Raw genomic sequence first — 22,615 nt, 5'->3', positions numbered from 1 at the left:
TAACCCTCTATGTGACCCCTATCCCTTTACATGACCCCTAACCCTTTACATGACCCCTAGCCCTCTATGTGACCCCTAACCCTCCATGTGACCCCTAACCCTTTACATGACCCCTATCCCACTATGTGACCCCTAACCCTCTATGTGACCCCTATCCCTTTACATGACCCCTATCCCTTAACATGACCCCTAACCCTTTACATGACCCCTATCCCTTAACATGACCCCTAACCCTTTACATGACCCCTATCCCTTTACATGACCCCTAACCCTCTATGTGACCCCTAACCCTCTATGTGACCCCTATCCCTTAACATGACCCCTAACCCTTTACATGACCCCTATCTCTCTATGTGACCCCTATCCCTTAACATGACCCCTAACCCTTTAAATGACCCCTAACCCTTTACATGACCCCTATCCCTCTATGTGACCCCTATCCCTTAACATGACCCCTAACCCTATAAATGACCCCTAACCCTTTACATTTTTTTTTTTTTTTTTTCCCGTTATTTTACCAGGTAAGTTGACTGAGAACACATTCTCATTTGCAGCAACGACCTGGGGAATAGTTACAGGGGAGAGGAGGGGGATGAATGAGCCAATTGTAAACTGGGGGTTATTAGGTGACCATGATGGTAAGAGGGCCAGATTGGGAATTTAGCCAGGACACCGGGGTTAACACCCCTACTCTTACGATAAGTGCCGTGGGATCTTTAATGACCTCAGAGAGTCAGGACACCCGTTTAACGTCCCATCCGAAAGACGGCACCCTACACAGGGTAGTGTCCCCAATCACTGCCCTGGGGCATTGGGATATTTTTAGACCAGAGGAAAGAGTGCCTCCTACTGGCCCTCCAACACCACTTCCAGCAGCATCTGGTCTCCCATCCAGGGACTGACCAGGACCAAATCTGCTTAGCTTCAGAAGCAAGCCAGTAGTGGTATGCAGGGTGGTATGCTGCTCCCCTACATGACCCCTAACCCTTTACATGACCCCTAACCCTTTACATGAGCCCTAACCCTCCATGTGACCCCTAACCCTCCATGTGACCCCTATCCCTTTACATAACACCTATCCCTTTACATGACCCCTATCCCTTTACATGACCCCTAACCCTCCATGTGACCCCTATCCCTTTACATGACACCTATCCCTTTACATGACCCCTAACCCACTATGTGACCCCTAACCCACTATGTGACCCCTAACCCACTATGTGACCCCTAACCCTCTATGTGACCCCTAACTCTCTATGTGGCCCCTAGCCCTCTATTTCACCCTTAGCCCTCTATTTGACCCCTAGCCCTCTGTGACCCTTAACTCTCTATTTGACCCTTAACCCTCTATGTGACCTTTAACCCTCTGTGACCCGTAATCCTCTATGTGATCCCTAGCCCTCTATGTGACCCCTAGCCCTCTATGTGACCCCTAGCCCTCTATGTGACCCCTAGCCCTCTATGTGACCCCTAGCCCTCTATGTGACCCCTAGCCCTCTATGTGACCCCTAGCCCTCTATGTGACCCCCTAACCCGCTGCAGGACGTATTGTAGCGTACCTGGAAGTCGGCAGTGACGGAGCCTCCACAGACGTCTATGAGTTCCGTCATGTCGTAGTAGGCATCAAAGGTCCAGATACAGCTCTTCAGGTTGAGGTGTTTGTACAGCTGGATGCTCTTAGCCTCTCGGACACTAGGGTTGAACTGGTAGGGTCTGTCATAACCCGGACCCAGAGAGATACTGTCATACTGGACATCATCCAGGAAACCCGTCTCTGAAACACACATCAAACACACTTTTGTTAAAGGGAGGATTTATATTATTTGGTGCACATCACTGTGTGTGTGTGTGTGTGTGTGTGTGTGTGTGTGTGTGTGTGTGTGTGTGTGTGTGTGTGTGTGTGTGTGTGTGTGTGTGTGTGTGTGTGTGTGTGTGTGTGTGTGTGTGTGTGTGTGTGTGTACGCTCACCAGAGACCCCCTGCAGGTCTTTGAGAGTGACCAGGTTTGAACAGATGTGCTGTTGTCTGTAGATGGACTCTGACAGCAGGAAGTGCAGGTTGTGGAGGGGCATGCTGGACACTAGGGGCAGCATACCGTCCTGGTGGGGGATCTGCACAGAGATGTGGATACTGCAGAAGAAAAAGAGGACAACAAAAGGTTAGTGTTATAGAACTATTATATACCATATGAAGGTGCTCTACTATTATAGACCGTATGGAGGTGTTCTAGTACTATTATATACCATATGGAGGTGTTCTAGAACTATTATATACCACATGGAGGTGATCTAGAACAATTATAGACTGTATGGAGGTGTTCTAGAACTATTATCTACCGTATGGAGGTGTTCTAGAACTATTATATACCAAATGGAGGTGTTATAGTACTATTATAGACCATATGAAGGTGTTCTAGAACTATTATATACGATCTGAAGGTGCTCTACAATTATAGACCGTATGGAGGTGTTCTAGAACTATTATATACCATATGGAGGTGATTTAGAACTATTATAGACCGTACGGAGGTGTTCTAGAACTATTATATACCATATGGAGGTGTTCTAGAACTATTATATACCATATGGAGGTGTTCTAGAACTATTATATACCATATGAAGGTGTTCTAGAACTATTATATACCATCTGAAGGTGCTCTACAATTATAGACCGTATGGAGGTGTTCTAGAACTATTATATACCATATGGAGGTGATTTAGAACTATTATAGACCGTATGGAGGTGTTCTAGAACTATTATATACCATATGGAGGTGTTCTAGAACTATTATATACCATATGGAGGTGTTCTAGAACTATTATATACCATATGGAGGTGTTCTAGAACTATTATATACCACATGGAGGTGATCTAGAACAATTATAGACCGTATGGAGGTGTTCTAGAACTATTATAGGGGCCCCGTGTGGCTCAGTTGGTAGAGCATGGCGCTTGCAACGCCAGGGTTGTGGGTTCGTTTCCCACGGGGGGCCAGTACAAAAAATAAAAAAAAAAAAAAAAAATATGAATGTATGTACTTGTAAGTCGCTCTGGATAAGAGCGTCTGCTAAATGACTTAAATGTAAATGTAAATGTAATTATAGACCGTATGGAGGTGTTCTAGAACTATAGTATACCATATGGAGGTGTTCTAGAACTATTATAGACCATATGGAGGTGTTCTAGAACTAGTATATACCATATGGAGGAGTTCTAGAACTATTATAGACCGTATGGAGGTGTTCTAGAACTATTATATACCATATGGAGGTGTTCTAGAACTATTATAGACCGTATGGAGGTGTTCTAGAACTATTATAGACCATATGGAGGTGTTCAGAACTATTATACACCGTATGGAGGTGTTCTAGAACTATTATATACCATATTGAGGTGTTCTAGAACTATTATATACCATATTGAGGTGTTCTAGAACTATAGTATACCATATGGAGGTGTTCTAGAACTATTATAGACCATATGGAGGTGTTCTAGAACTATAGTATACCATATGGAGGTGTTCTAGAACTATTATAGACCATATGGAGGAGTTCTAGAACTATTATAGACCATATGGAGGTGTTCCAGAACTATTATACACCGTATGGAGGTGTTCTAGAACTATTATATACCATATTGAGGTGTTCTAGAACTATTATATACCATATTGAGGTGTTCTAGAACTATTATAGACCGTATGGAGGTGTTATAGAACTATTATATACCGTATGGAGGTGTTCTAGAACTATTATATACCACATGGAGGTGATCTAGAACCATTATAGACCGTATGGAGGTGTTCTAGAACTATTATATACCGTACGGAGTTGTTCTAGAACTATTATATACCATATGAAGGTGTTATAGAACTATTATATACCATATGAAGGTGTTATAGTACTATTATAGACCGTATGGAGGTGTTCTAGAACTATTATATACCATATGAAGGTGTTATAGTACTATTATATACCATATGAAGGTGTTATAGAACTATTATATACCATATGGAGGTGTTCTAGAACTATTATATACCGTATGGAGGTGTTCTAGAACTATTATATACCATATGAAGGTGTTATAGAACTATTACATACCATATGGATGTGTTATAGTACTATTATATACCATATGGAGGTGTTCTAGAACTATTATAGACCGTATGGAGGTGTTCTAGAACTATTATAGACCGTATGGAGGTGTTCTAGAACTATTATATACCATATGGAGGTGTTCTAGAACTATTATGTACCATATGGAGGTGTTCTAGAACTATTATATACCACATGGAGGTGATCTAGAACAATTATAGACCGTATGGAGGTGTTCTAGAACTATTATCTACCGTATGGAGGTGTTCTAGAACTATTATGTACCATATGGAGGTGTTCTAGAACTATTATATACCACATGGAGGTGATCTAGAACAATTGTAGACCGTATGGAGGTGTTCTAGAACTATTATCTACCGTATGGAGGTGTTCTAGAACTATTATATATAATATGGAGGTGTTCTAGAACTATTATATACCATATGAAGGTGTTATAGAACTATTATATACCATATGAAGGTGCTCTACTATTATAGACCATATGGAGGTGTTCTAGAACTATTATGTACCGTATGGAGGTGTTATAGAACTATTATATACCACATGGAGGTGATCTAGAACAATTATAGACCGTATGGAGGTGTTCTAGAACTATTATCTACCGTATGGAGGTGTTCTAGAACTATTATATACAATATGGAGGTGTTCTAGAACTATTATATACCATATGGAGGTGTTATAGAACTATTATATACCATATGAAGGTGCTCTACTATTATAGACCATATGGAGGTGATCTAGAACAATTATAGACCGTATGGAGGTGTTCTAGAACTATTATAGACCGTATGGAGGTGTTCTAGAACTATTATAGACCATATGGAGGTGTTCTAAAACTAGTATATACCATATGGAGGAGTTCTAGAACTATTATATACAATATGGAGGTGTTCTAGAACTATTATATACCGTATGGAGGTGTTCTAGAACTATTATATACCGTATGGAGTTGTTCTAGAACTATTATATACCATATTGAGGTGTTCTAGAACTATTACAGACCGTATGGAGGTGTTCTAGAACTATTATATACCGTATGGAGGTGTTCTAGAACTATTATATACCATATGGAGGTGTTCTAGAACTAGTATATACCATATGGAGGTGTTATAGTACTATTATATACCACATGGAGGTGATCTAGAACTATTATAGACCGTATGGAGGTGTTCTAGAACTATTATATACCGTATGGAGGTGTTCTAGAACTATTATATACCACATGGAGGTGATCTAGAGCTATTATAGACCGTATGGAGGTGTTCTAGAACTATTATATACCGTACGGAGTTGTTCTAGAACTATTATATACCATATGGAGGTGTTCTAGAACTATTATATACCATATGGAGGTGTTCTAGAACTATTATATACCATATGGAGGGGTTCTAGAACTATTATATACCATATGGAGGTGTTCTAGAACTATTATATACCATATGGAGGTGTTCTAGAACTATTATATACCATATGGAGGTGTTATAGTACTATTATAGACCATATGCAGATATGTTTATGTTTGATGAGCTCACCGGTTGGGTAGCTTCTTTTGTTATAGTATGTTTGGCTGCATGACTGTTTGTGTGTTTGCACACCTGCTCATTGTGTTTGTGTGTGTGTGAATGACTCCCTGCTCACCGGTTGGGGTGCTCCTTGTGTTTCACATCCAGATACTTCAGACTGGCGATGAACGACTGGGCCTGGAACCCTCGGGCTGTTCCCGTGGTAACAGGGGTGTGGCATATGGAACCCTCGGTGCCAATGGTTGCTATGTTACTCCTCAGGGGTGTTCCAAGATGGCCGGACTTGTCCCGGGCCTGGGCCACACAGCGAACATGGAACCTCCGAGAGAAATAGATACTGTCCAGGACCTGTGGAGCAAATATAGTCCATCAATCAGTCTGTCAATCAATCAGTCAGCCAATCAACCTGCCCCCAGGTGGTAAGGGTAGGTAACAACAAATCTGCCACGCTGATCCTCAATACGGGGGCCAATCAGGGGTGCGTGCTTAGTCCCTTCCTGTACTCCCTGTTCATCCACGACTGTGTGGCCAAGCACGACTACAACACCATCATTAAGTTTGCTGACAACACATCAGTGGTAGGCCTGATCACCGGCAACGATGAGACAGACTATAGGGAGGAGATCAAAGACCTGGCAGTGTAGTGCCAGGACAACAACCTCTCCCGCAACGTGATCAAGACAAAGGAGCTGATCCTGGAACACAGGAAAAGGAAGGGCCGAACACGCCCTCATTAACATCGACAGCGCTGTAGTGGAGCAGGTCGAGAGTCCACATCACCAACAAACATGGTCCAAACACACCTAGACTCTCAGGAGACTGAAAAGATTTGGCATGGGCTCCCAGATCCTCAAAAAGTTCAACAGCTGCACCATCGAGAGCATCCTGACCGGTTGCATGACCGCCTGGTATGGCAACTGCTCGGCATCCGACCGTAAGGCGCTACATAGGGTAGTGCGTATGGCCCAGTACATCACTGGGGCCAAGCTTCCTGCCATCCAGGACCTATATACTATGCAGTGTCAGAGGAAGGCCCCCAAAAATGTCAAAGACTCCAGTCATCTATTGCTGCTGCTACTACTACTACTATCACTACTACTACTGCTTCTACTACTACTACTACTGCTACTATAACTACTACTACTACTACTATCACTACTACTACTGCTACTACTACTATCACTACTACTACTACTATCACTACTACCAATATCACTAATCGCTACTACCAATATCACTATCACTACTACAACTATCACTATCACTACTACTAATACTACTACTACTGCTACTATCACTACTACTGCTACTATCACTATCACTATCACTACCACTACTATCACTACTACCACTGCTAATATCACTACTACTATCACTTCTACCACTGCTAATATCACTACTACTACTACTACTACTATAGTGCTGCTGGTGCTACTACTACTACTACTACTACTACTACTACTACTACTACTACTACTACTACTACTACTACTACTACTACTACTACTACTACACAGCTACTACTACTGCTACTGCTACTACTACTACTATAGTGCTGCTGCTGCTACTACTACTATAGTGCTGCTGCTGCTACTACTACTACTACTACTACTACTACTACTACTACTACTACTACTACTACTACTACTACACAGCTACTACTACTGCTACTGCTACTATACTACTACTACTACTACTACTACTACTACTACTGCTACTATACTTCTACTGCTACTGCTACTGCTACTACTGCTACTGCTACTACTACTGATACTGCTACTACTACTACTATACTACTGCTACTACTATACTAGTACTACTACTACTACCACTACTACTACTACACTACTACTACTACCACTGCTACTGCTACTACTATACTAATACTACTACTGCCACTGCTACTACTACTACTACTACTACTACTACTACTACTACTGCTGCTAATACTACTACTACTACTACTACTACTATACTGCTACTACTGATACTACTACTATATTGCTACTACTACTACTACTACTACTACTACTACTACTACTACTACTATACTGCTACTATTGCTACTGCTACTACTACTATACTGCTACTACTACGACTACTACTCAACTACTCACCATATGGTTAACACCAGTGTATGGTGTGGTATCAGTGACTGTCTCGAAGGGTGACCTGGCCCCGTTGGTGTCTGTAGGGGCAGCCACCTCCCAGGAGAAGTGAACAGAGGTCTGGTTGATGCCTGCCTCGTTGCAGCGCTCCCTCATCACAGAGTATTTGGAGTAGTGCGGGTCACAGGGCGTCACACACACTAAGGGGTAGCCAGGCGATGGCTGCTTCTTACTGCCCTCCTTAGACACCTCAGCCACGTTGTCATAGTCTGACAGAGACACCACCTGGGAGAGGGAGGGAGGGAGGGTGGGTGTTGGAGTGAGTCTAATTGATTGGGGTCAATTCCTATTTTATTTTTTTATTCAAGACTGATAACAGAAGAAAGGGTTTAACGTGAAATACGTCACATCATCAATCATAAATTAAAGGTAGGCTTTAGGCCAGAGAAGATACTGTAAGTATCTGTGGCTACAATCTTTGAGGGAAAGTTTAAAGTTTATGTTTTTTTGTCTTGGCTCTTTTTCTGTCAAGTTCTGAAAATAATAATTTTATAAAAATGACATAATAATTCAGATTTAATTAAGTAATGCTCCTTACGATGGGCGTGGCCGGGAGAATGAGACTCCCTGCTGCTTCCTGGTCGAGGATGGTGACTGTTGCCGTGGTGATCTCTCCAAGCACTGCCTCCACTGGGTCGTCAGGACCGAGGACCAATGAGAAGGACTCGTGCCACTCCCTGTCCTCATTGGACAGAATCTCCACTTTGAACAGGATGTGGTCCATGCCTTCATGGAAATACCAAAAAAAGTCAAGTCAATATTTCCTTATGCTGCATCGTCGACGTGTGATGTAAAATACCTTCAATACTGTAAAAATGTATTACATTTCCTGTCAAAATCCCTCTGAAACGGGTGAATACAAATATACAGGACCCAGTCTGAGCAATCACTAAAGGGAATGTGATTGGCTATGCGGTTCTTGTAGCCAGATATACTTACTATACTACCCATAGTGTTCCTTCTCAATAAGTCTTACTGACCAGGGGTGAATTTGAGGACCCTGCTCTTGGGGTTATAGTCCACTCCGGACTGGGCTGATCCGTCCCGGGTGCTGCAGCGGACCTTGGAGGTGCGGTCCTGGTCTCCTGTCCTGACCACCTTGATGTTCAGCACCTCGATGCCGTCTGGCCCGGGGGGCTCCCGCACCTGGTAGGACGTCTGCTCGAACTCTATGGTGGGTGCTGGGGAAGGACAAAAAGGTACAATGAAAATGTGAAATTGAACATGCAATGCATATTATTCTTTACATTGACTGAGTTTTTTTTGTCTATGTAAAAGTATGCCAAGTGTTTCTGTTTGTAATGTAGAACAATGCTGTTAACTTAGGCAATGTAGTACATGCTATACAAAGTCAGTGTTCTCAAACTATCAACTCAGAGTTTGTAACTTTACTGATCGCTAGTGAAGGTCTACACACCCCTTACACAGTCTTCACATGTTGCTACCTTAAAATTATATCTAAAAAGCGATTCAATTTCACGTTTTTACTACCGATCTACACAACCTACTCCATATTTATCGAAGAGATTTTTTTTTTTATCGTCAATGTTCCTAATTAATACAGTTTTGACGAAAACAATGGACATATGTTGCCTTAAGAGTTGTTAGAACCTTATTCAAAATGATTCACAGCTGTAATAAATAAAAAATAAAAATGTAACCTTTATTTAACTAGGCAAGTCAGTTAAGAACAAATTCTTATTTACAATGACAGCCTACCGGGGAGCAGTGGGGCCTTGTTCAGGGGCAGAACGACAGTTTTTTACCTTGTCAGCTCAGGGATTCTATCCAGCAACCTTTCAGTTACTGGTCCAAAGCTCTAACCACTAGGCTACCTGCCTCCTCTAACCACTAGGCTACCTGCCTCCTCTAACCACTAGGCTACCTGCCTCCTCTAACCACTAGGCTACCTGCCTCCTCTAACCACTAGGCTACCTGCCTCCTCTAACCACTAGGCTACCTGCCTCCTCTAACCACTAGGCTACCTGCCTCCTCTAACCACTAGGCTACCTGCCTCCTCTAACCACTAGGCTACCTGCCTCCTCTAACCACTAGGCTACCTGCCTCCTCTAACCACTAGGCTACCTGCCCCCTCTAACCCCTAGGCTACCTGCCTCCTCTAACCACTAGGCTACCTGCCTCCTCTAACCACTAGGCTACCTGCCTCCTCTAACCACTAGGCTACCTGCCTCCTCTAACCACTAGGCTACCTGCCTCCTCTAACCACTAGGCTACCTGCCTCCTCTAACCACTAGGCTACCTGCCTCCTCTAACCCCTAGGCTACCTGCCTCCTCTAACCACTAGGCTACCTGCCTCCTCTACCTGCCTCCTCTAACCACTAGGCTACCTGCCTCCTCTAACCACTAGGCTACCTGTCTCCTCTAACCACTAGGCTACCTGCCTCCTCTAACCACTAGGCTACCTGCCTCCTCTAACCACTAGGCTACCTGCCTCCTCTAACCCCTAGGCTACCTGCCTCCTCTAACCCCTAGGCTACCTGCCTCCTCTAACCACTAGGCTACCTGCCTCCTCTAACCACTAGTCTACCTGCCTCCTCTAACCACTAGGCTACCTGCCTCCTCTAACCACTAGGCTACCTGCCTCCTCTAACCACTAGGCTACCTGCCTCCTCTAACCACTAGGCTACCTGCCTCCTCTATCTGCCTCCTCTAACCACTAGGCTACCTGCATCCTCTAACCACTAGTCTACCTGCCTCCTCTAACCCCTAGGCTACCTGCCTCCTCTAACCACTAGTCTACCTGCCTCCTCTAACCCCTAGGCTACCTGCCTCCTCTAACCACTAGTCTACCTGCCTCCTCTAACCACTAGGCTACCTGCTTCCTCTAACCCCTAGGCTACCTGCATCCTCTATCTGCCTCCTCTAACCACTAGGCTACCTGCCTCCTCTAACCACTAGTCTACCTGCCTCCTCTAACCCCTAGGCTACCTGCCTCCTCTAACCACTAGTCTACCTGCCTCCTCTAACCCCTAGGTTAGTCAGTTAAGAACTGACCTGCCTCCTCTAACCACTAGTCTACCTGCCTCCTCTAACCACTAGGCTACCTGCTTCCTCTAACCCCTAGGCTACCTGCCTCCTCTATCTGCCTCCTCTAACCACTAGGCTACCTGCCTCCTCTAACCACTAGGCTACCTGCCTCCTCTAACCACTAGTCTACCTGCAGCTCCATAATGGCTGCCAAAGGTGCTTCCACCAAGTATTAACTCTGGGGTGTAAAGACTCTGGGGGGGGGGGGTCGAGTTGAATGCTTTTTTAGATGTAATTTTAAACCAGCAAAATGTGAAGACAGTAATGGGTGTGTTGACTTTCACTAGTGACTGCATACAACGCGTTCATGAAAAGAAAAGCACAGAGATCAGTGACGCCTGTGTGATGCTTACCGTCCTCGTCGTTAGTGATGGTTACCGTGACGACGTCACTAACTCCCACCATGGCCCCGCTCCAGTGGTCCCCCAGCGGCGTCCCAAGATGCACCTGGAACTCCTCCTCTGGCTCGAACACAGAGTCGTCATTGATGTGCACCGTGCAGTTTTTAACCTGGACCATCATCATCGTCAATATCATCATTATCGTCAAACAACATCAACATCATCATCACATCATCATCATGATCATCATCATCATCATAACATCAAAGCCAACTTTATTGGTCTAGGAAGGTTGTGTTTTTATCCCATTGGGCAGAGTGCTATATGTACCAACTATTATAACTGCTGTGAAGATTCTCTGTGGGCTTGATAAAGAACCTACCTTCTCTCCCTTGAGGAAGGCGATACGTGAGTCGTCTGTGTTCCTCCTCTCCTCAAAGTCGTCCATGACCATGGCAGACATGGTGCGCGTGAAGCAGCGGACAGAGGACTTGACCGTCAGGTCTCCCGTTCGAATGATGGAGATGTTCAGCACTCCCTCCTTCTCCTTCACCTTGTACGCCGTCTTCTCAAACTGCATGCTGGGTACTGAGAGGATGGCATTGTGGGGTAAATGAGTAGGGATTATGATTGAGGAAGTAGTGTACGATGAAACTACAATTTCAGATGGAGTTCTCTGTTTTCCAAAACTCAGTCCTGACCCCCCCTCCCCCCTCCCCCCACTACACAGCTGACTCAATCAACCAACTCATCATCAAACTTGATTAATTAGAGTGAGGAAACCCTGCCCTAGAAGACGTGTGTGTGTGTGTGTGTGTGTGTGTGTGTGTGTGTGTGTGTGTGTGTGTGTGTGTGTGTGTGTGTGTGTGTGTGTGTGTGTGTGTGTGTGTGTGTGTGTGTGTGTGTGTGCGTGTGCGTGTGTAGGTATTGGTACACGTACGATCCAAGGTATCAGTGATGACCACGGAGGCTTCGAAGGGTTCGAGGAGCACCGCCCCCTGAGGGGAGGAGAGGAACACTACAAAAGACTCCGCCCCCTCAATGGCTGGGTTCTGAATATCATCCATGATGGTCAGACTGCACGTCTGGGAGAGAGAGAGATAAGAGAGAGAAGAGAGAGAGAGATAAGAGAGAGAAGAGAGAGAGAGAGAAGAGAGAGGAGAGAGGGGATAAGAGAGAGAAGAGAGAGAGAGAGAGAGGAGAGAGAGGAGAGAGAGGAGAGAGAGGAGAGAGAGATAAGAGAGAGAGAGAAGATAGATAAGAGAGAGAGAGATAAGAGAGAGAGAAAGAGAGAGAGAAAGAGAGAGCGAGCGAGAGAGATAAGAGAGAGAAGAGAGAGAGAGGGAAAGAGACGGACCATGACACTAAATTCCTACCCTCAATACAAAAAGCAACACAAGACGAAAATATTTTAGGAAATGTATTATATCAATGACATTGTCATTGTATCTAATGTCAACACATCTATGAAGATCAAATGCTTTGAATTATACCTGCTCTTGAAAATGCTAATCTGACATTTCATAAAATGTATAATTAAACTGGTAAATATAACACAGGGGACTGCTTTTAGAGTCAATGATAGACTCTGCGGTCTATTACCATAGCAACATAGTTTAATTACAGGTGACAGGTTCACTACACATCACTGCATTCGTTACCAGAAAGTAGGCTGTCCCTCTTTGAGGTGTCGTAGGTCAATTCCCACCGTACCTAACATATATAATATCCTTTAGACGTAAGAGTTAGCATACCCGGTCTTCAAATGTTGATAAGGAATGTATTTGTTTCTCTTAAGTGTTCGTAATTTAGTACATTTGTATTATTTTGTATTTTGTAAATTGTTTACATGCAGGGCTTCCCGTTAAAGAGACCTTGGTCTCAATGGGACTTCCTGTTAAAGAGACCTTGATCTCATAGGGATTTCCTGTTAAAGAGACCTTGGTCTCAATGGGACTTCCTGTTAAAGAGACCTTGGTCTCAATGGGACTTCCTGTTAAAGAGACCTTGATCTCATTGGGACTTCCTGTTAAAAGTAAGGTAAATACAAAAATGTACCTCCATAGTCTTGCCAGCTTTGAACTCCACCTTCCTGGAGGAGGGGATGTAGTCGACCCCGGGGGTGGCGGAGGGGGGATCCGAGGGGCGCGTGGCACACCACACAGAGGTCACTGACGACAGGTCACTCCCCTGCCGCAACACCGGAATCTCTATGGTGCCTGGAAGTCAAGGGTCAGACATTATGGGGTTAGAGGTCAGAGGTTAGGGATACTTCATGTTCTACTTCATGCAGTGAAATACATCTATTCTTGAAAAATTTAACTTAGAAATACCTTATGAACTTAATAAAGCCCTTTTACTCTGGCACAGGGATGGACAACTCCAGTCCTCGGGGACCTGATTGGTGTCACACTTTTGCCCCAGCTAACACACCTGAATCAGCCGTGTTTGCTAGGGATGGGCAAAAGTGTGACACCCATCCCCGCTCTAGCATAGCCCAACATTTGAGGTCGTAGACTGTAAAGTCACAACAGATATAACTTCCACAGTAACACTTTACTGCAGGTAGACTGCTTAATAACGGCTTATAAGCCTTTATAACTTGTTGTGAGCCTATATAACGCCTTATAATCTCTCACCAGCGTCCTCGCTGAACGTAAACGTAGCGTTGCCCAGGGATACCGTTGAAGCATCATTTGGCCCGTCAATGACCACCTTTGCCACTTTAACATCACCCATGCGGGCGTTATCCGAGGCGTCTGATAGGTGGAGCTCAAACTCCTCTGAGAGTTCGTATTCGCTGTCATCAATGAGCTTGACGTCACAGGTGGACATGGAGACGCCGGGGCCGAAGATGACCCTGCTGTCACCAGTCATACTTCGACTCTTATAGTCAGACCCAGACTCCAGGCCGTGTAGACTGCTACCCTTAGCTGACTTAGGGACCGTGTAACAGAGAGCTGAGACTGTACTGCTGGTGTCACCTGGAGGGAGAGAACAGGGAGAGGCAGGGGTGAAATGAGGCAGGAGAGGGGAGGAGGAGAGAAGAGAGGTGAGGAGGAGTGGAGCAGAGGAAGGGAGGAAGGAAGAGGGGGAGAGGGAGGAGAAGAATAGATTAAGGTTGCCTTCCTGAACAGGGTTGATGGGGTCAATAAAATGTTCAATTCAATCACTTCCTCAATTAAAAATGTGCCATTGTTTAAAACACAAGTATTTTTTTGTTTTGAATTTCAGATATTGGGGTGTTCAAGATAATTTTTTTGGACCCCCCCAGATAGGATCCTAGAATCCTTAAACATTGGGGTCCCAGATAACATTGTTGGACTTCCTGGATAAGTTTCTTGGTCAATTTGTGGTCTCTGCATGTTGGACTTCCTGGATAAGTTTCTTGGTCAATTTGTGGTCTCTGCATGTTGGACTTCCTGGATAAGTTTCTTGGTCAATTTGATGATCTCTGCATGTCTGGTTCCCACCGTGAAGCATGGAGGAGGAGATGTGATGGTGTGGGGGTGCTTTGCTGGTGATTTATTTAGAATTCGAGGCACACTTAACCAGCATGGCTACCACAGCATTCTGCAGCGACACGCCATCTCATCTGGTTTGCGCTTAGTGGGACTATCATTTATTTTTCAACAGGACAATGACCCAACACACCTCTAGACTGTGCAAGGGCTATTTGACCAAAAAGAAGGAGAGTGATGGAGTGTTGCATCAGATGACCTGGCCTCCACAATCACCCGACCTCATCCCAATTGAGATAGTTTGGGATGAGTTGGACCGCAAAGGGAAGGAAAAGCAGTTAACAAGTGCTCAGCATATGTGGGAACTCCTTCAAGACTGTTGGAAAAGCATTCCAGGTGAAGCTGGTTGAGAGAATGCCAATAGTGTGCAAAGCTGTCATCAAGGCAAAAGGTGGCTACTTGGAAGAATCAAAAAATGTGTTCAAAACTTTTTTGGTTACTACATGATTCCATGTGTTATTTCATAGTTTTGATGTCTTCACTATTATTCTACAATGTAGAAAATAGTAAAAAATTAAGAAAAACCCTTGAATGAGTAGATGTGTCCAAATTTTTGACTGGCACTGTAGGTTTAAGGTTAGTTATTCTCCTTGCCTTTCCTTTATATTGGAGTCTGTATGAAGCCAGTACTGGTTGACATGGCAGAGTTAAGGTTATGTACATACTAGTTTCTTATGTTTAGGGTTAATACCTTTCCTCTCTATGGGGGCGTGTATGAAGCCAGTACTCTCGTTGACGTGGTAAATCTTCTTGTCAAACTGCAGCGTGGGTTCGTCCTCTGTGTCGTTGATGTTGACGCTGGCATGGGTCACCTGACCCAGGAGGGCATAGACGGGCATGCTAAGCTCCACCTGGAAACTCTCCACGCCCTCAAACACCTTGTCATCCTGGATCACTATGGTACACACCTTGGTATCCTCCCGCTCGTCAAACTGGACCTGGAGAGAGAGAGAGAAGAGACACGTTTTGTGGCCATTTCTTCTACACAGGATGTACATGAAATGTCTCATTGTCTCATTTATCCTGTAAAACATGTTTTGGGGTTGTGATTTTATATTGTATCCTCTGTATAATAATGCCCAGTACTTTTAATTGGCAATGCCAAGGTGGCGATGCCAGTGTAGTGTTGCCCGTACCTGTCCAGCGTACTCCACGTAGTCCTGCTGCCCGGGACGAGAGCCCACACTGGAGGTGGAGGTGGCGGTGCCCTGCTCCGTACGACACAGCACAATGGCATACTGGTTCAGGTTGCCCGTCCTCTTCACGGTGACCGACACCGTGCCAGCCTTCTCACTCACATTGTAGCTGTATGGGAGGGGAACAGACAGCCTCAGTCACATAAACATACAGTTTTTGAGACATACAATTACCGTATAATAGCTGAAATGGACGTTGTGGCCAGTGAGAGGAGATAATTGTGTGAAACAGCAAACAGATCCAGAAAACCCATACATTTTTATTTATATTGGCAAGTCAGTAAAGAACAAATTCTTATTTACAATGATGGCCTAGGAACAGTGGGTTAACTGCCTTGTTCAGGGACAGAATGACAGATTTGTACCTTATCAGCTCGGGGATTCGATCATGCAACCTTTCGGTTACTAGTCCAACGCTCTAACCACTAGGCTACCTGCCGCCATAAGATGTATGCATGTCTTAAACATACGCAAGTTTTGAATTAGCTCAGGAAGAGTCTGAAGTTTCTCCCCATTCCAGTCACATGGTCAAGAAAATCTCCGGGCCATACTTGTGACAGAAAAGATGTACTGTGAAGAATAGCTGGCCTTGTTTCTCTCACCTCCTGTGTTGGAAGCTGATGAGGGACCACTGGATATGGAAGAGGTTATCAGAGACAACGTTAGGCTTGCTGTCCTTCACCAGGAACTTAAAGTTGTCCATGGTCTCTGTCACGCTCTCCTCATGGAGCACGTAGCGGATCAAGCCCAGGTTAACGTCAGCTGGAGGGCAGGGGACGACGTTAGCACAATGTTAGGACGACGTTAGAACAACATTACTTGCATTAAAAGGGACAAACTGTAAGACAGAAATCACTGAAGAAGAAGAAAATAATCAGATGGAATGTTTAGTTTGGTCACTCTGATGAGTACATGCTTGCACACCAGGCACGTGCACAGATAGCAGTCAACCTGGGCCCAGCACATTCCCCTTCGACCTCCCACTCGCCATGTGCCCTTTTAGGTGATGGTCAAGGTTATTATAGTAAACTAAAACTGAAACTAACACCGGTTGTGGTCAATAATTGTGTGGTTGTGGTCAATAATTGTGTGGTTGTGGTCAATAATTGTGTGGTTGTGGTCAGTAGTTGTGTGGTTGTGGTCAATAATTGTGTGGTTGTGGTCAATAATTGTGTGGTTGTGGTCAGTAGTTGTGTGGTTGTGGTCAGTAGTTGTGTGGTTGTGGTCAATAATTGTGTGGTTGTGGTCAATAATTGTGTGGTTGTGGTCAGTAGTTGTGTGGTTGTGGTCAGTAGTTGTGTGGTTGTGGTCAATAATTGTGTGGTTGTGGTCAATAATTGTGTGGTTGTGGTCAGTAGTTGTGTGGTTGTGGTCAATAATTGTGTGGTTGTGGTCAATAATTGTGTGGCTGTGGTCAGTAGTTGTGTGGTTGTGGTCAATAATTGTGTAGTTGTGGTCAGTAATTGTGTGGCTGTGGTCAGTAGTTGTGTGGTTGTGGTCAATAATTGTGTGGTTCGGGTCAGTAGTTGTGTGGTTGTGGTCAATAATTGTGTGGTTGTGGTCAGTAGTTGTGTGGTTGTGGTCAGTAGTTGTGTGGTTGTGGTCAGTAATTGTGTGGTTGTGGTCAGTAGTTGTGTGGTTGTGGTCAGTAGTTGTGTGGTTGTGGTCAGTAGTTGTGTGGTTGTGGTCAGAATTTTAAAACTAAAACTATACTGAAATTATTATATTCGACACAAAAATTATTATTAATATTTTAAAAAAATAACATCATATAAATTATGTTCAGTTTAATAATTTTTTTTCAAAGCTTTTTTCTCTAATGGGGTTTTCAAGCTTCTGAATCTGGCAGGTAAACGTTGCCAGGAAATGGCGAAGTTTCAGATAGGCCGAGCATCACTATCACTATCTATCTAGTATCTCTAGACGGATGGGTTGCCTCCCACAATGTACCAATGTTCCAGCATACACGGTCAGCTGTGACAGAGAGTTGGAACAGGGAAGACGTCACTGCCTTATCCGGTGATATTACAGCCTTGTCCACTTGCTGCCCTAGTGTAAACATCTCCGCCGGACACAAGGTAGTAGCTAACTAGCTAGCTAGCGAGATAACGAACGCAGAGGTTATTTTGATAGTTTGAATCATCTATTACTAAATCCACGGGCAAAGGGTTTTCCTGCAAACGTTGGTTTCAAATCGCGATGTTCGGAGATGTCCTACAAGCTACGGAAATAGTTCTATTTTTCAGGCTTGGTCCACCTACCGAAACTCGTGATTTGTTGGGAGAGTTTTCTGTCTGAAGAGGACCCTCCCCAGAATATTTTTTTTTACCCCAAAAATGTCCAAGAGACTCTGACATCCTCCCCTAACCTATTGCTGTTGTTTAAAGTCTGAGATTTCCAAGACTACTACCTATCACTAGCTAACAGGGAAGAAATACCACTCTCAACAACACGTACATGGCTCATAGCTTCCCTATGCACAGCTAATTGTTTAATTCAGCATTCAATTCCAGCATTTTAATACATTTCTTAATTTCCGGCACTGTGTTATCATGGATGTTGTCACGCTGAGCAGAAAGAGGCAGAAAGACAGAGAAGAGCTGCTACTTTAACAACCCTCGCTCAGACCCAACTCCATCCCTTCCTCAGTCGGCAGCAGCAGTAACACAGTTTGTCTAAACTCTAAGTGACCTCCATATACTAAAATATTCACACAAGCCACTAGCCACCCAGCCATATATCTTGAGTTAGAAAAATGTCAATATTATCTTAAGTTATTGTTTAAGAGCATTAAAGATAAATCCTAACTAGCTAACTAGCAGATGTACATTAAACATCAACGATCAGCTGACACCCGACCCTGTGTTCCAGATGTCAATCATGTCTTTAGGAGGCAGTGTAGCTAGCTGGCTTTCAATTTGAGATGAGTGTGTCGCAGAAATAAATAGGCCAATGCAAAAAAAAAATGAATGTGTTGCTACAGAGGCAGTTGGTATGTTATGACTTTCGAGATATTAATTATGAGTCGTTTTTTTTTTTTTTAAGTGGGTGGGGGGGGGGGCTTTTTCCAGTTTGAGCTCCTGCCCAGTGAAAGTTTTGTGCACTGCCCTGTCGCACACACACAGACAAACACCCCTCACCCACACACACACACACTTACACACACACACAAACACACACCATACCTTGTGTGAAGGAGGTGATAGGAGCCCCAGGTTTTAGTTTGCTCTCTAGGAAGCCGTGTTTAGGCTCTGCTGTGACCTCATAGACCAGCTGGCCATCATCGGTGTCTGGGTCCATGGTCAGCAGCTCCTTCTTACTGATCAGGTTGGTGGCCTGCAACATCAATCAATAAATCAGTCAGTCAATCAATCAAGTTATAGTATTAGAAAAAAGATCAATCAATCAAATGTATTGTCCAAATGTATTGTCCACAATCTACTTAAGGTTTTCTAAAGCTAGCCAGTTTCAGTTAGCCAGCTTCAGTTAGCTTCACATTCCAGCTCAGGCTTCATCCGTACTACGATGGTGGATATTGCTCATCTGCCTGCTGCTAACTCTAGCAGCCTAGCAGGCTTGTAGTTGGGCGTGCAGTTTGCACATGACTAGTGCTAATGCCGAAATCTTCATTGCGACAACGCTGAAAGATCAATACATGGGCCAATCAGTGCCGCATTTTCAATTGTGCCGAAATCAAACTGAAAGAACAGTTATCGTGCAAATAGGCTTTTAAAAGTACAGTCTTTATTTTATTACGTATCATTAATTCCATCTTTGGTGAGCTTATCAATGCACGAACACCTTTTTCCCCCCACTCGTATCGATAAAATTGATATTTTTTAAGTCATACAAAAGTTTTATTGTGCGTGAAGTTTCAAAAAGTTCTACAGCTGCACCATGGTAACCGCTCGGCATCTGCCCGTAAGGCGCTACAGAGGGTAGGGCTTACAGCCCAGTATATCACTGGGGGCCAAGCTTCCTCACATCCAGGAGATATATATTAGGCAGTATCAGAGGAAAGCCCAGAAAATTGTCAAATACTCCAGTCACCCAAGTCATAGACTGTTCTCTCTGCTACCGCACGGCAAGCGGTACCGGAGCACCAAGTCTGGGACCAAAAGGCTCCTTAACAGCTTCTAACCCCTGAAGCCATAAGACTGCTGAACAACTAAACTAATCAAATGGCCACCCTGACTATTTACATTGACCCCCCCCCCCCCCTTTGTTTTTACACTGCTGCTACTCGCTGTTTATAATTGATGCATAGTCACTTTACAAATTACCTCGATTAACCTGTACCCCCGCACATTGACTCAGTACCGGTACCCTGTATATAGCCTCGTTATTGTTATGTACATTTTTTGTGTTACTTTTTGATTCATTCATTTTTTTTGTTTTTTTTGTTTGAGTAAATATTTTATTAACTCTATTTCTTGAAATGCATTGTTGGTTAAGGACTTGTAAGTAAGCTTTTCACTGTAAGGTGTTGTAACCTGTTGTATTCAGCGCCTGTGACAAATACAATTTGATTTGATTTGAAATGCATTCTGTCATTACTAAATCTGTAATGAAATTGTTATTTTAACGTTACAATTTTTTTAACACACAAAAACATTTGATTTGATTAATAAAATATGCTGTTAGTCCCTCTATTATTAATATTATTAATAATTATTAATAAAATTTGCTGTTAGTCCCTTAGTCCAGCTTCCTCAACTGAAGGGGATGACACAATCTTTGTGAGAGGGAGGGAATCTGATTTCCCTGGTCTTCACCTCGGATCTCAGACACTTCATTCAGGATGTCCCGGAGCAGATTCGTTCTGAAAGAGTCGTCGCCATAGAAATGTACCTGGCTAAAAAGGTTGAGCCACTGTCGTGGTACCGGTTATCCCGAGTTGAACTCGCTAACTCCTCAAACCACATACGTAGTAGTATAGTGCTCCGGGAAAATCAATAAGAGAAACGGTGTTTAATTCAACTCCATCTGTCACTCCATCAAACACCAGCAGGGGGAGCGAGCGTAACACACACCGAATGCAGATAGGCCTAGCCATGCAATTATATTATATTAACATAGGTAGATCTACCCTGGCTATTAAGTTATATTCAACCTAGCAAATTCTATATTTATTTAACTGCATTGTTGGTTAAGGGCTTGTAAGTAAGCATTTCACGGTAAGGTCTACACCTGTTGCATTTGGCGCATGTGACAAATACAATTTGATTTAATTTGATTTATATTTTATTTCCTATAATTCCAATGTATGTTGTTATTATAGACAAGTGCAGAAACTAGTGAAACCAGGTGACTAGCCTGGGACCAGGCCAAAAGTAGTGCTCTCCAAAAGTGACTAGCCTGGGACCAGGCCAAAAGTAGTGCTCTCCAAAGGTGACTAGCCTGGGACCAGGCCAAAAGTAGTGCTCTCCAAAGGTGACTAGCCTGGGACCAGGCCAAAAGTAGTGCTCTCCAAAGGTGACTAGCCTGGGACCAGGCCAAAAGTAGTGCTCTCCAAAGGTGACTAGCCTGGGACCAGGCCAAAAGTAGTGCTCTCCAAAGGTGACTAGCCTGGGACCAGGCCAAAAGTAGTGCTCTCCAAAGGTGACTAGCCTGGGACCAGGCCAAAAGTAGTGCTCTCCAAAGGTGACTAGCCTGGGACCAGGCCAAAAGTAGTGCTCTCCAAAGGTGACTAGTATGTTTTACCTTGTTGTCCGTGTACTCCTGACGATGTGGTATTATATGATGTGGTATTATATGGTATGGTGTTATATGGTATGGTATGGTATTATATGGTATGGTGTTATATGGTATGGTATGGTATTATATGATGTGGTATTATATGATGTGGTATTATATGGTTTGGTATTATATGGTATTATATGGCATGGTGTTATATGGTATGGTATGGTATTATATGGTGTGGTATTATATGATGTGGTATTATATGGTATGGTATTATATGATGTGGTATTATATGGTATGGTATTATATGGTATGGTGTTATATGATGTGGTATTATATGGTATGGTATGGTATTATATGATGTGTTATTATATGGTATGGTATTATATGGTATGGTATTATATGGTATGGTATTATATGGCATGGTGTTATATGGTATGGTTTTATATGGTATGGTATTATATGATGTGGTATTATATGGTATGGAATTATATGGTATGGTATTATATGGTATGGTATTATATGGTATGGTATTATATGGTATGGTATTATATGGTATGGTGTTATATGGTATGGTTTTATATGGTATGGTATTATATGATGTGGTTTTATATGGTATGGTATTATATGATGTGGTATTATATGGTATGGTATTATATGGTATGGTATTATATGGTATGGTATTATATGGTATGGTATTATATGGTATGGTATTATATGGTATGGTGTTATATGGTATGGTTTTATATGGTATGGTATTATATGATGTGGTTTTATATGGTATGGTATTATATGATGTGGTATTATATGGTATGGTATGGTATTATATGGTATGGTGTTATATGATGTGGTATTATATGATGTGGTATTATATGGTATGGAATTATATGGTATGGTATGGTGTTATATGGTATGGTATTATATGGTATGGTATTATATAGTATGGTGTTATATAGTATGGTATTATATGGTATTATATGGTATATGGTATGGTATTATATGGTATGGTGTTATATGATGTGGTA

At 43.3% G+C, this 22,615-nt stretch overlaps 1 protein-coding gene across 1 annotated transcript in view; it reads right to left on the bottom strand.

Annotated features, from left to right (window-relative positions):
- Positions 1-22,615, bottom strand: part of LOC129825787 (extracellular matrix organizing protein FRAS1-like) — a gene marked incomplete at its 5' end in the record, with an annotated part of 119,269 nt that overhangs the window by 13,686 nt on the left and 82,968 nt on the right. The window contains 15 exons of the mRNA XM_055885929.1: positions 1,560-1,774; positions 1,969-2,129; positions 5,750-5,982; positions 7,752-8,027; positions 8,341-8,528; positions 8,783-8,983; positions 11,204-11,360; positions 11,574-11,779; positions 12,132-12,276; positions 13,250-13,410; positions 13,831-14,175; positions 15,404-15,650; positions 15,849-16,017; positions 16,511-16,670; positions 19,094-19,244. Of these exons, the coding sequence (XP_055741904.1) occupies positions 1,560-1,774; positions 1,969-2,129; positions 5,750-5,982; positions 7,752-8,027; positions 8,341-8,528; positions 8,783-8,983; positions 11,204-11,360; positions 11,574-11,779; positions 12,132-12,276; positions 13,250-13,410; positions 13,831-14,175; positions 15,404-15,650; positions 15,849-16,017; positions 16,511-16,670; positions 19,094-19,244 (3,015 nt within the window). The remainder of the gene's footprint in view (positions 1-1,559; positions 1,775-1,968; positions 2,130-5,749; positions 5,983-7,751; positions 8,028-8,340; positions 8,529-8,782; positions 8,984-11,203; positions 11,361-11,573; positions 11,780-12,131; positions 12,277-13,249; positions 13,411-13,830; positions 14,176-15,403; positions 15,651-15,848; positions 16,018-16,510; positions 16,671-19,093; positions 19,245-22,615) is intronic.

The sequence above is a fragment of the Salvelinus fontinalis genome, chromosome 28, assembly GCF_029448725.1.
Source record: "Salvelinus fontinalis isolate EN_2023a chromosome 28, ASM2944872v1, whole genome shotgun sequence".
In the NCBI taxonomy this organism is placed as follows: domain Eukaryota; kingdom Metazoa; phylum Chordata; class Actinopteri; order Salmoniformes; family Salmonidae; genus Salvelinus; species Salvelinus fontinalis.
The sequence above is the reverse complement of the archived record's forward strand: the minus strand, read 5'-3'. Positions and strand labels throughout refer to the sequence as shown.